The sequence below is a fragment of the Pyxicephalus adspersus genome, chromosome 1 (genome assembly GCF_032062135.1).
Source record: "Pyxicephalus adspersus chromosome 1, UCB_Pads_2.0, whole genome shotgun sequence".
In the NCBI taxonomy this organism is placed as follows: Eukaryota; Metazoa; Chordata; class Amphibia; order Anura; family Pyxicephalidae; genus Pyxicephalus; species Pyxicephalus adspersus.
Genome location: NC_092858.1, coordinates 86,201,982 through 86,216,583, shown reverse-complemented (window position 1 = coordinate 86,216,583; position 14,602 = coordinate 86,201,982). Strand labels below are relative to the sequence as shown.

General features: G+C 39.1%; 1 protein-coding gene across 1 annotated transcript; it reads right to left on the bottom strand.

Annotated features, from left to right (window-relative positions):
* Positions 1 to 126: 126 nt before the first annotated feature.
* On the bottom strand, positions 127 to 11,023 carry LOC140334730 (schlafen family member 13-like). The gene is given in 6 exon segments (XM_072416973.1): positions 127 to 2,498; positions 2,856 to 3,576; positions 5,569 to 5,691; positions 7,646 to 8,685; positions 9,713 to 9,772; positions 10,961 to 11,023. Coding segments are annotated over 6 exon segments (2,790 nt in total). The 5' UTR covers position 11,023; the 3' UTR covers positions 127 to 1,714.
* Positions 11,024 to 14,602: the final 3,579 nt, after the last annotated feature.

The following is a 14,602-nucleotide window of genomic DNA, read 5'->3' as shown; positions in this document are numbered from 1 at the left end:
GGGGCAGGCATTACAAAGTTGTAACAAATAACTGGGAGAAGGTAGAACACTGAAACAATAAGAGGTTACTGGATAGCCATGGCATAAACAACTGGGAGCACTAAATTTGCTGTGTTTTGCAACATCCCCTTTTTTTTACCACCCGGCTACATCTTCCTACCACCCGGCTGAAAAAAATTTCTGGGGAGAACACTGCCTATATGCTGTGTGACTCCTCATCTGGCTACATTTGGAATACAGTTCTTTACACTGGAAAAGGGAGACAGTTCAACCCCCAGATACAGCCATTACGGATTGGCAACATCTTCAGTGCTTTCCCTCATTGAGCCATTGCTAGATCAGGGCTATTGTGTCATAACTGACAATCTCTACACCTCTCCTGAGCTTTACGAGTTCCTTCTGCAACACAGAACCGATGCTTATGGAACGGTTAGGGCTACACGGCGCAACCTGCCATCACTGTTTGCAAAAGAGAAGCTCAAGTCAGGAGAAATTGTTGCCTGGCATAAAGGAAAGATGATGGCCCTGAGATGGCGTGACACAAAAGATGTGTGCCTGATGAGTACTGTCCATGATGCCTCCACCGTTCTGGTACACACAAAACGTGGGAAAGAAGTGATGAAGCCACATGGTGGTGATTGACTACAACAACACCATGGGAGGTGTGGACAGAGCAGACCAAGCCATGACATTCTACCCAGCGATGAGGAAACGGCAAAGGAAGTACTAAAAAAAGATTTTCAGGCATCTAGTTGAGCAGTGCCTATGGAATGCCTACGTTCTGTACAAAAAAATAGCCTGAGAATCATTCAGATTTCATTTTGCAAGTTTCCGAAACCATAGTCAAGAACCACCAAACACCATCAGTGGCTATGAATAGACCTGGACGTCATGCTTCCACCGTTGTCAACCCAGAACGCCTGAGCGGTCGTCACTTCATTGACTACATCCCACCAACCCAGAAAAAGGAGGCACCTACAAGGATGTGCGGGGTTTGCTGCTCAAAGACCGATGACAGAGGAAGGAAAAAATGCAAAGAAACCAGGTTCTACTGTCTATAAAGTTAATCCAAAGAATTACAGGCTCACAATATAAACACAAATTTCTATGCAAAAAAAAATAGGATCACTTTTTGCATAAAAAAAACTGACAAAATGAGAACGCAAGGGGGATTAAGACAATGTCAAGCATTGAAAAGAATGACAACAGCTAAGAACCGTTGTATCTTGAGCTCTGGTAAAAAGATCTTCCCTTACGTTTGGCCCTGCTGACAACACTTTTTTTTTTACCAGACAAGAAGCTTCTCCAACAGCGACAGAAAAAAAAAAAAAAAAAGTGTGCAGAGGTTCTAGTATATTTTGCTTACATTGCTCTCAATGAATTCCCAATAATTTTTGTGTAGTAAAACACATGAGAAAATGAGGGGAAGCTGCTTTAAACGAGCCATGGATAGCAGTGAAATCCTTACAAGAGGTATGAATCATTTCATAATTTCTCCAAAACCAAAAAAGTTTTGGCTGGACACACATTAGGTATAAAGTAGCATTAGGCAAAGGTAAAACCCGTCAGTTGATTGGTTTAGTGCCTCTATCCCATGTTTCCTGTCCCTATTTTTTCCATTTCATTGGGACAGGAACAGCACTAAAATTGGCTCATACAAAGTAAATTAAAGTAATTTTACAATAATAAATTCATCTTGTACTCGCTACATAACCTAGTGTTCATAATATAAAAATACTCTTGCTGTAGCTCGTGAGGCAGCACAGAGAGACACATTATCATCAACCCTGGGATCAAGACAAACAGGATTAATTGCAAATATAATAGGGCGTTCTAGGCCTGAAAAGCGACGAACAGTATCAAGAACAATAGCATCTTTCATTAGGTCCTCTGCATTTTCAAATGGCTTTATTCTTCTTCTTAATTTCCTAGTTTGCCTCTTCATCTCTGCTTCCAGTAAGGGTTTGTATTTGTTGACTGTATCCTCTGTGTTGCACAAAATGGCAATATCTCCTTCTGGGTAACTTCTGGAAAGGTATTCCTTGCAGGTGTTAACAACATGGTTTACGATACTGTGCACATCTTTACGTATATCCTATGAACAGAATCCAGATACTCCATGGCAACACTCAATGTTTTCCATGATCATTTTCATAAAATGCGATCCATGCTTTTTTTCAGAAATTTTTTTCATAGTCATATGCATATATTTGTAGATTTTTTCTGGGCTTCTAACGACTTTGGTTAAAGTATGCATATTCTGCTGATCCCACGGTGGAAGGCCTGTATTTTTATTGTGGCATGTCTGGAAGTAGTCAAGAAACACATAAAAAACACCTCTCCTTCCATCTCTCTCAACTATTTGTTTTGCCTTATCAAACCAATTGCCATTTTCACATTGGAAATTTTGAGCCTCATCAGCAACAATGTGTTCAACATTCCTAAAATCATTTATCTCAAAGGCCTTTCTTGTTGCAGTCAAACAGATCCCCTGATCACTGAAAACAGAAAAAAAAAAAACATTAAAAAATTAGAGACAAATTACATTCTTCTAAATATTGTCTATATATGTAAGCCACATGTTATAGAGAGATTTTTTGACATGTTTCTATAATATACAGTTTTGCCTTTGTTGGTGTTCTGACCCTCGTTCTTTACTACCTTCTAATTACTGATCTACAATCAGTATGTAGCTCAGGTATTCAGATAATCATCACTCAACTTGTCGCAGTTATCTGCATGCTTGTTTCAGGTATGTGACAATCATCACTAAAACCAGCAAAAATCAGCATTATATCTAGACAATTAGAATTATGTACGAGCACAGCAATGGTATCTTGTATGTATTTGTTTACCTTACATATTTCTTTAAAGGCCTGTTTTCACAGATGAAGAGTATTTGATCAAAGGAACAGCTGAATTTATTTTTAATTTTTTGGATTATCTTCAGAGCCACAACAGTCTTTCCAGTTCCTGGTGGTCCATGCACAAAAAAGGGACCTCTTATTCCATCATAAGTGGTGGACAGCAATTTGTACTGTTCTGTGGTAAGTAAATTCAAATATTCTGTTCCAATCTTGTAACCTAAATATGATTTAAAACTGACCATGACAATTAAAAGAGGTTCTAATAATTTCTTTACATCCTCAAACCCATCAAGTTTGTATGTGTCAGGGTATGTAATATCTGGCCAAGAAAAATTAGGCCCCTGGATTTCAGAATTCAACTGTAATACAGCAGGAATAACACAAAGCTTACCGGTGTAGCCTCCAATGTTAACCAGCTGCCTTTTCAAAGTACGGGCTATACCAACTGAATATTCAAATTCTGATTCAGAGATATTGCCTTTAACCACAGAGTACAGTTTTGGATGTTTCCCAGATAATAATAGCAGGGCATCACATACAACATTTGGGTTGCTGTTCTCTTCAAGGTCAACAGCCCAGCTTCTGGACAAAATAATCACGCCTTCTGAATCTGCTACAAGAATCTTCAGAAGGCCTTCCAGCTCAGGGTACTCCTCTTTAAGTTCACAGTATAAATTATCTGGTTTTATCGTAATCTCTTCCTCTAAACCTGGAAAATGTAAAATAAAAAAAATAGTTATTAGCTGTGCAAAATAAGCATGACAAGTTAAATAAGGCATGGTTTTGCAAACCTGCTTATCTAGAATACTTAGTCATATTCAGATGGACATGTTTTGATGTAATGATGAAGATGTTTCACTGTTTATCCAGTCAGATTCTTCAGTTCTTTTAAGTCTTGGGAACATACCCCAACATTTATAGCCACATGGGTAACGCAATCAATTTAATTAAATCATCATGGCATGTGTCAAGGCTGATGTTGTGTGAGGCCCTGGTGAATTACCTGGCTCTTTTCAGCAGCTACAGTATATGCTATTCTCCGCTGCACTTATAGTAGCATCCCTGGACTGCTGTGGGAGGCACTATGTGCTGTAGAACATCACACATTGATCAGGAAAGGCAAGCTTAACAATACAACAAGCAACCAGCAACTGGGACCTTGGAAGCTTCAAAGGACTAGCAGTAATCACTGGCCTGGGACAGGGGACAGGAACTAAGTTGCTAATTGACTGCGGCATACAGTATTTAAATCAGTATTCCCTACAGCTGCACCTTGTCTCTGCTGACAGCAGTAATGGAAAACACAGCCTAAAAATGTTTATTGGGAAACAGACACATCCCAGTGTAAGTACACACATTCAGAATCACTAGACCAGAGTTGCCCAACCCCTGGTCCACTAGTGGGCCGTGGCTCTGGACGGTGCACCCCTCAGTGGACATCGCAGGCTTAGAGCGGTGGGTGGGTTCTGGCATCATGACATCACTTTGGGGGAAATTTCTTCCCCTTTGAGTGACACACGGCTCCCCGCGCAAGCGTGGTCCGTTGTCCATGCATTGAGTGGTCTGTGACCTGCAAAAGGTTAGGGACTACTGCATAGTAAAGAGGGTACACTGCCATGCAGACCTGTGTAAAGGTGCATACCCAAGCATTTGCAGGCCTGTCCTAGTGCAGACCTATTTTGCATGGCTAAAGGTGCAAATTGTCAAATTGCTGGAGTAGAGATTCATAAAGCAGCATTATATGTAGATGACAGGTGTTCCTAACCCCACTGGCCGCTTTCATAACTCTTGCGAATCACCTGTCATTCACATATGTCATTTATACATCTCTACTGTACGTTAATGAGAAGGTCTTTCATTGTTCTTTAGTGGAGTTAGTTTAGTTAAAACCATTTAATTTTTGGATTTTGGAGACAAAAGGTGGAGACATTTGAACCCTCCTATAAATTACCCTGTCATAAAAAAATACATTTTAGAATACTGAAATCAACTTTAAGTGCAGATCTGAGGGACATGCATTTAAAAATGATTACAGTTCATATATTTCTGTAGCTATATACTGAATATTTTCCAAAAAAGGGCAGCAAAATGCCGGGAGAGTTCAAGTTCCTCTGACCTAGGAAATTTTGGAACAAACTGGTTTATATGTTTAGCAGTATAATAAGAGGCCTAATGAGGGTTTCAGAGAAATTTTGATGCCAGGTTTGGATGAATACAATAGAAGGAAACTATAACAGGGGATAAATTCTAGAAATATTATGATAAGCTTGGTCAGAACATGGCTGAAGTAAACAAAAATGAATAAAAAAAAGAAAAAAATCCTGGAAAAGTAGCTGGTTGTGCCAACTTGTTGCAGTGGCATTTATTTCCACCAATGGCCCCTTAAAGGAATGCAAGTCTGATGCACATGTGTTATAGAAGTACTGTGCTACGTACCCATTTTTCTGTTTAATTTCTGTGCAGTGAATGGCCTGTCTTAATGCAATGTAATACACCTAATAATGACATGAGGAGCGTTGGTGCATGTGCTTTAACACAAACACACAGAAACGAAGATGAGTGAATGGGTCCAATAGTTTTTATTATTATTTTTATTAGGTTTTTTTTTAAGGATACTATGATAAGGATTCATAAGGATATCATAAAGGATTAAAAAATAGGTCCCAGGTAAATTTTTAAAATGAGATATACTTATACATACTTCCAAATATGCCATCTTGCAGTTCCTTCAAATTTTCCAGACCTTTCTTTCTGTATACTTTCTCTGCCATTGGTGGTCTATCGCCAATCTCTAGACGTTCAAACTGTGTTTCCAAAGATGGTTCTGCCAAGAACAGAAAGTAAATAATTGATTAAAAAAATAATAAATAAATATATCCAGCTACATTAATGTTGACCATACAAATTTTTCTTCAAATGTACAATGGATCAGAAGACACATGCTCAACCTAAAACTAATTGACAAGTCCCATTGAGTGACATGTGGCTAACCTGACAAGAGGAAACAAGGTAAGCTTGTCTATCGCTTAACATTTAGAAGCTGAAGTCGAGTCCACTTGAATTCCTTGTCTGATGCACTACAAGGATCATCCATTCCTCATCTGTGCTGTCCTGGTCTTCCACTTTCAGCTGTTTGCTTTCTATCCTGTCAGTTATGTAGTTTCAGTTTCACATACTTCTGTTTACCAGTGTGTTCTGCATGCAAATGCAGTCTGTCCAGGAGTGCCTATGTGCCGATACAGTGTGTGAGAGGTCAGTACCATGAGCGAAGATATCCCCAGCCTTGCTGAAGTTTACTATCCTAGTGTAACAGTAATTATTTTACACAGACCTTCACTAAATGTATACTCAGCGTAGTCGCACAGCAGTTCAGCAAGTCATGGTATTACAGGATCCTATGTCCTGTGCTAACAATGGGCCTGCATGACCACAGTCATAATATAAAGGAGCTAAGGTTTGTAATTTATTGTTTGGTCAACTGGAAAAAAGAACGGATAACAATGGTTACTGAAAAAATACTATAAAGTACTGTAGCATAGTAGTGCACACAAGAGAGAAGAAATTTCTAATTTCATTAAATGGGAAAGATAAAGGTTTGCATGCGTTTCTGCATGCTTCCTCTCATTCTTTCCAAACACCCAATGGCATAATTATGTGGAAGGGAGAGGGTCGTGAGATGGAGATGGGAGCCTGCAAGCTGTATCAGGGCAAGACAGTAGGAGCAAATGAAAGGACATTTGTAGTTTTAGCACAGGTAACTTTTAAAAGCTTCCTGCTTTCAACAACCTCTCACCGTCTTAATCTTGTCTTTGTCTTCTCCTCTGGGAACCCTGCCATGTAGCCTGCTGGGAGACTACACCACTTAAAGTCTCCTGGCTGTATTCTATGCATTGTAAAGAGCCACAAGTAGAAAATTTTGAAAAAATAATATTATTATGAAGTATGAAGTGAAATAATATGAAGTATGGCATGCATACTTGTTTTCTTGTGCCGTTTCATCCGCTCAAATTTCTGCTATGCTATACCAGGTCACATTGAGGTACATACACTCATGGCCTTAATAAAGCACATTTAAGGATACATTATTAATTTCAAATCTGTGTTGATCTGTGTCATTTTTATATAACTAAATTTTAGCTTTATCTAAATTATCAGTTACTAAGATATAACCTAATTACCAAAGCTATAAACCTCTAAGGCAGGGGTCGGCAAACTTTTATGGCCACTAGGCCATTTCAGGGGTGGGCAGGAGCACACTAGGCCGGACTCTTAGTCCCTCCCTAATGGCTCTGTCCTCCACCAGGGAACGCCCCCTGAAGTGAAATCCCTCTCTTCTGTATGCATTGCGCGGCAGAAGTATCAGGCCTGCCGCGGTAAATAGGGGAGCCACAACAAGTAGGCCGCACCGGAGCTCCGGCTCAGGTAGTTCCTAGCTCCCCCTGGCAGATCTAGTTAGCAACTCACGGCTCCAAAGCTGCAGGTTGCCAGCCGGCATTAGGCTGGATCGGCTAGAAGGTATTAGGCCGGAACGAACTAACGAGTAGGCCGTATCTGGCCTAAAGGCTGGAGTTTGCCAACCCCTATATGGTAGTTATAGTATAGTATATTATATAGCTTATATTATAAACTTGTAAACAATATTAGAATTTATTATAATGATGATGCCAGATGATAAAGATAAACTAAGGATTGTTTTTAATGCAAAGAGTAGCATCCTGAACTTTTTAGCTGATTGATTTCTAAAGAACTGAATAGTAGAAACAAAAGTAATAATTTACCTGAACACTTGTCAGTCATTATCTTTATCCACTCAGAAGCAGACAATCTCTTTTCTACTTTAAGATCAGGATCAAATTTCCAACACTGTGGGTCATTTACAAATGCAAGGCAACACACAGGTTTCACCTCCAAAACAATAACGTAGCCTGAATCTTTCTGGTCCCCGTCTTTGACATCTTTAATTGTTATTTTATGAAATGGTTCTTGGGAATCGCAGTTGTCAAAATGGAAAATGTTTACATTAGAAATTTCCTTTTCCATAAAAGTTTCAAGTTCATTTTTACTGCAGTGCTTGCCACAACCTGTAATTCTGCAATTGTTGTCTACACCAATAATCAGGTATCCTCCATCACTGTTTCCAAATGCTGAAAAATAAGATTTAATAATTTCTTTCATTCTACCTTCCAGTTTTTCTGTTGAATAATCTTTGAATTCCAAGTGTTTTGATTCAGACAGTTTAAGATCTTCACCCAGGCAAAGGTTAGGTTTATCTAATAAATGTTTGCTAAGATCTGACTGCCAATCGGTGGTTGAAGAACGACGTGCCTTCTTCCCTTTTCTTAAAATTCTTTCTAGTTGCTTCTCAGCAAGTTCCAACACTTGCATACAATTTGCCATTTTCTTTGAGGTAAAGGAGCGAATGTATAGCCCAGTGTTTACGCTGCAGATATTTGGAAGGCCTTTCTGGATACTCCAGGTTTTAACAAAAATTAGTAAAAATGACCCATGCTGACTAAAATCACAATAATTAATTGGAAGTGAACAAGACAGCAAGTCGGACAATACTGTTTCAATGTCTAGTCCTACTCCATCTTGATTGTAGTTGTAATCTTTGTTTGCACTCTTCACCAACACTATTCCTCCTCCAGAATTTAATAGGGCACACACTGCTCTGATTATATTTTCTTTCTGGGTTACTCGTTCTGCCAGTTTTTCTTTGTTTCCTTTTGTCATGGTCTTCCTTTGGTTTTCACCCAGTGTGGCTATTCCAGCATACAAAACTTGATCAGGATAAATAAAATGTTTTGTGCCTTCATCACTGAAAGAATTAAAACAAAAAACTTTGTTTTTGCCAACTTTTGTAATTTATACCTCTCTCAAAAAACGTAAAGGAGCAGCAACACAATGAAACGTGTTCAGATGTTCAGACTGTTATTTAGCAAAGTGAATTATCCCTCTGCAAGGAATATTTCACCTAAATTTTAGTTTAGTGAATGAGATGTAGCTCGGCTGACTTCAGCCATTCAATCATGTGCAAGCAAAAATCTAAATTAACATTGTACGTGATCGGTATTCTATACAAACTGAGTTTTCACCACATTCAGTAGGATGTGTGAATTATTCTTCACTGTGTGCTCTTTTAACTCTGTAGGGAACAGCCTAAACTCTTATTGTAAGTCAACATCAATGCTTTTTACTATGGGTTTGACTGACCTAACCAATGCATGTTCATTATCTCCTTGCAAGGGATTTTTCACTAATCTTACTAAATGACTATTTTTTTTGCAAAGGAAACGTTCATTGTATTTACTAAGCTGAGGAAGATATTTCTCACAAGGGGATAACTCAGTAGGTGCTAAGTAAACAACCTATATTCTTTTACTAAATCAAATCTATTAGGTTAACATGTTTTGCAGAGGGCAATTAACAAAAAAAAGCCATATCAGGGATGTTTTAAGTGCAAGGTCCATTTCAAACTTGTGGTTGACCACTCAGGTTTTGTACACGCAGTTGCGTTTGTGATTGGGTAACAGCACGGTTCCAGGAAGCAATATGTTGCTTCTGGCTGTGTGGTTTCTTTATCTCCTCTGGAGGAGGAATGGCACTTGCAAGGGCAACTTGTGCAAATGTATTGACCTGCAATGTGGTTTGCTGCTTCAGGGCACCTAGGAGCAGTTTGCTTTGGATTTGTATCAGCGTACCACGCTGTTTGCAACCACAAGGTTGAAAGGGGCCTTACCCCCCCCCCCCCCCAAAAAAAAAAAAAAAAAAAACAGCATTCATACACCTGTGAAGTGTGTATAGTTTTTTCAGAATTACAAACAAAAATAACAATAAAAGCATACCTTGGATTTGTCATTTCAATCACTGGAACATTTCTGTTAGTGCAGTTAGCAAGGGGTTTTCTATATAAAACAAAAATGAGTCAGAATCCATTTGCATATATTATTTATTACATTTTGAAGCCATGAACACATTTTAAATTAGCTCCTTTCATAGATATAATGATGAAATAGGCGCAGACATGAAGGGACAGGAAGTGTTATCTGCTGGATACCCAGACAAAAATAAAAGAAAAAATGTTGAATAAAGAATACTACTGCATATTTACTGAGAAGAAATAAATTTCTTATGTTGATGCAAGTAGATCCTGCAATAGGCCTTCAGTATTTGTGTTGTCAGTGAGAAGAAATAAACACCCAGCATTGGTGCTGTTAGTGGCGAGAAATAAATAACAATACATAAAATGTAATTTTGGTGATGTTTTTGTCCCAATCAGAGAGAAATATGACAACATAACAGCAGGGCAGGAAGTGAGTATAAATACTAGGCCCAATATTATAGCAGAACTTTAAGAGTCCTCCTCGTGACAACTGTCTGACCGCTGCCTGAAGCTAACAGCTCCACTGTGATGTAAAGAGGGGACTTAGATGTTAAGGGGGACTTCTAATGTAAATATGGGATTTTAATGTAAAGAGGAGCTCCTGTTGTAAAGGAGGGACTGTGATATAAAGGGGAAATCTGATGTGAAGGGAAGAATCTAATGTAAAAAAAAAAAGTCTGACTTAAAGGGGGAATTGTTTTCGCATGGAAACGTATTTTACATTGTAGGCCTATAATTCTTAGGCATAACTCACTGAAATATGTCCAATATTTAGTAAAGTTAATAATAAACTTTAAATTAAAAAAATCTGTTAAAACAAGGGTGCATAAAAATACCAAAAACCTGTAATATAACTGTACATTAGCATATATATATATATATATATATATATATATATATATATTTTTTTTTTTTTTTTTATGTTTTTGGCAAACCCAAAATTAGATTACTGCTAGGGGGGTTAATGTAAAAGTAGGTCTTTGTTGTAAAGGAGGAGTATGATAAAAACATGCACTCCTGATGTGAAATTGTGAGGTCCACAGATCTGTAACTAGAAGACCATTAGAAGCTGTGTAGAGTTTTGGAGGAAGGGGTATCTTGAGTCCAAGGGATAGACAGCAGCAACAACACAAAAATTTAATCCTTATCCCCCTCTGCACAATACTAAAAAGGTTTTAGTGGAAATACCTTAATGTTAATACCTACTCACCTTTGATGTCTAAAAATCTTTCTGTGAATCTCAACATTAGTGGATACACCTTCATTTTCCATTACAACTGAAAAAGAAAAACATAATAAACATTTTCTAAGCACAGTTTTAGTTGGACTTAAAACAGTGTTCAAGTACATAAGAAAAGGTTCACTCATCACAGTGCATAGTGCTAAACATTTACAAACTCAGAGTTTACACACAGTCCGGAGCCACGGGTTGCCGGCCGGATCTGCCAGGGGGCGTTAGGAACTACCAAAGCCGGGGCCGCCTCCTTGCTGTTGCTCCCCAATTTACTGCAGCCGGCGTTGATTTTCCGCCGGGGCTGGTAAATAGGGAAGGCTCCCTGAAGGGAAATCCCTCTGCTCCGCAATGCAAACGGATGAGAGGGATTTCACTTCAGGGGGTGTTCCCTGGTGGTGGGCGGAGCCATTAGGGTGGGACATAGAGTCCGGCCTGGTGTACTCCCCCCCGCCCGAAATGGCCTATTGGCCATAAAAGTTTGCCTACCCCTGTGATACAGGAATCGGAATAGACGATTTTACCAACAACAAATGTTAACACAGCATATTAATATCAATCTTTATTTAATGTTTTGCATTTTATATATTAAATGTAGCATTATTTTCATAACATTTTCATTTGCCTGCTTTTTATTCATTTTCTTTTTTTTACAGAAATATAAGTTCTTCAAGAAGAAGTTGTTTAAATAACCCTAATGTATTTTGCTACATTTGAGGTGAATATTCTCAACAAAAACAGAGAGGGAACATTACAGAATTTGTGAAACAAGCATATCTTGCATATTTTGGTATTTAACCTGGGGGGCAAAGATGAGTATTGGGCTCCCCATATGGTATGCAAAACTTAGAATGTCTAAGTCGGTGAACAAATAGAAAAGTGGAAAAAATGGAAAAGTTTGAAATTTGGTGTACCTATGGTATGGCGAGAGTCCAAAAATCATCAAAATAATTGTTATTTTTGTGCTGTGAATGTAAAAGAGTTTAATCGTTACAAGAAAATCAAGCGGGAGTACCCTAATTTGGAATCAGTAAGACGACCTGTGCCGCATGGTGCTGATGTTGCCATACCAGTGTTCAGTACACTCCCTGATATTCCTGTATCCGACATGGAGGATATACAGGGTTTGGAGTGTAATCCAGGAGTTAGTAGTGGAAGTGAATATGAAGGAAGACTTTTATGAAACCAGCAGTTCTCCAAAGAAGAGCTCAATGATTTAATAGGTGACCTAAGTCTGTCAAATTAAGCATCTGAACTTTTAGCATCCAGGCTAAAAGAAAAGAACTGTCTGAGACTGGAAGTTAAAATAACGGTTTATAGGACAAGAGAGGTGACACTCCTACCATATTTCAGTGAAGATGGAGACTTTGTGTAGTGTTGTAACATTCCTGGACTACTAGCCCATATGTGAGTACCAGAATACCGAGCAAAAGACTGGCGGCTTTTCATAGACATTTCCACTCGAAGTTTGAAATCTGTTTTACTGCATATTGGTAACTGCTATGCATCAATTCCAATTGGTCACTCAACAAAACTTAAAGACGAATATGAAAATATCAAAATGGTCTTACAAAAGCTTTGCTATCATGAGCACCAATGGTCCATATGTATTGAATTGAAATCGTGAACTTCCTACTTGGACAGCAAAGTGGATACACAAAGTACCCATGTTTCACCTGCTTGTGGGACAGTGGAGCAAAGCAGGATCACTGGAAAAAAATGGACAGCGAACATCAATAACGAGCCAATAGTTGACAACGAAAAAATCATTCTCCCTCCACTACACATAATTTGTTATTAACAAGTTCTGAACAAGGGCATTTATTGCTTTAAATACATTTGTAGATTCTTACCTGCAGAAAGCAGGTAATGATGGACCCCAGATTTCGAAACTGATAAATGATTTAAATTTCACAAGTTACTGTACATGACTGATACTGAAGCTTCTGCCTGGCACAGCTATGTCATGGTTGTCAACAACTCTTTGGGTAACCATAAAGCACAAAATTATGAAGAACTGGTACAAAACTTGCTCTTAAACTTTAAAAATTTGGGTGCTACTAAGAGCATAAAGGTACACTATCTCCATAGCCATTTGCAAAAGGTTCCATCAAGACATAAGGGTGATGGAAGAAAGGTATCAAGGCAGATGGGATAGACACATGATGGCCAATGTTCTCCCCAGAAATTTATTTCAGCCGGGTGGGGGAAACTGTAGCCGGGTGGTAAAAAAGTGGGCGTGGCTGGACACTGCAAATTTGAAACTCCTGGTTATTTAAGCCATAGGTATCCAGTAACCCCTGCTATTGTGTCAGGGTTCTACCTGCCCCTTATACTTTGTTCCAACTTTCTAATGCCTGGCTTGTTAGAATGTACAATTTTCCATTTTTTTTTGTATTATACCCCAAAAGTCCAGTGCTGTGTATTTAAATCCAACTCCCTAGAGTTCCATGTTTTATTAGTGTAATACCTTGTAGTAGCGTAATATTGTGATCAACGTGGCTTAACAAATTAGGCTTAGTTCACATTGGCAGTAAAAAATGCCCCTCCTGAGTAACTACTTCTTGGCAACTGCTGGACACCTGGGATTGGTAACCTGTGATAACTGCTGGGCACCTGGGATTGGTAACCTGTGATAACTGCTGGGCACCTGGGATTGGTAACCTGTGATAACTGCTGGGCACCTGGGATTGGTAACCTGTAATAACTGCTAGGTACCTGGGATTGGTAACAGATGGTAAGTGCTGGGCACCTAGGATTGGTAACCTGTGATAACTGCTGGGCACCTGGGATTGGTAACCTGTAATAACTGCTAGGTACCTGGGATTGGTAACAGGCGGTAAGTGGTGGGCTTTTCAGGCCTAGCATTTTTTCAAGCAGCAGTGGTTCCTGGCGAGAGGAAAGTGAGGGGTAAACGCAGCAAATGCAACCTTACTGCCAATGTGAATTCAGCCTAACTTTAGATGTCACCTCCTAGCGCTATACCTAGGTAACACAAAAAGCGTCATGCATGTGATCGCAGATGGGGGCAGGACAGACAACAGACAGGGGAGGTCCTGTGAAATTTATCCACCCGCAGTATGATTGCTGTGTATGTAAAGTCTGCTTGTCATGTTCTGCAGCCTAACCACTCATTGCGTTCAATCCTTTGGATCTCCTAAATTGTTGGTTGCAATTACCTAAAATTTTTAGGGTACACAAGGGACACTCATAGCTACTAATAACCAACATTTCTTTTTTAAAATTTCAAGAATTTCAAAATTTGGGGCTCATGAGTTTAAAAACTTGTGGAAATTGGAAGATTTGGGTTGCTGTTTTGTAAGAAAGTGCACCTAGGAGCCCAGAATGGAAATTGCAAATTAAGGACCCCTGGGGCCACTTACAAAGTAAGAAGCATTGGGATGGGCCCCCTAAATATTTTACTCACCTTTCACCTGCCCATTCTGCTTCTGTTCCTTGAAGCGCAATTTATCTGGAATGGGGAGGTGCAGGAAACTGAAAATGTAGGTGCAAGCGAGGAACAGATGTATAAACCCCTAAAATTTCATTAGCATGGCATCATTAGAACATAAAAACCTCTGCCCATCAAACTGTCTGCTTCCCTACCTTGAACCCCTAATT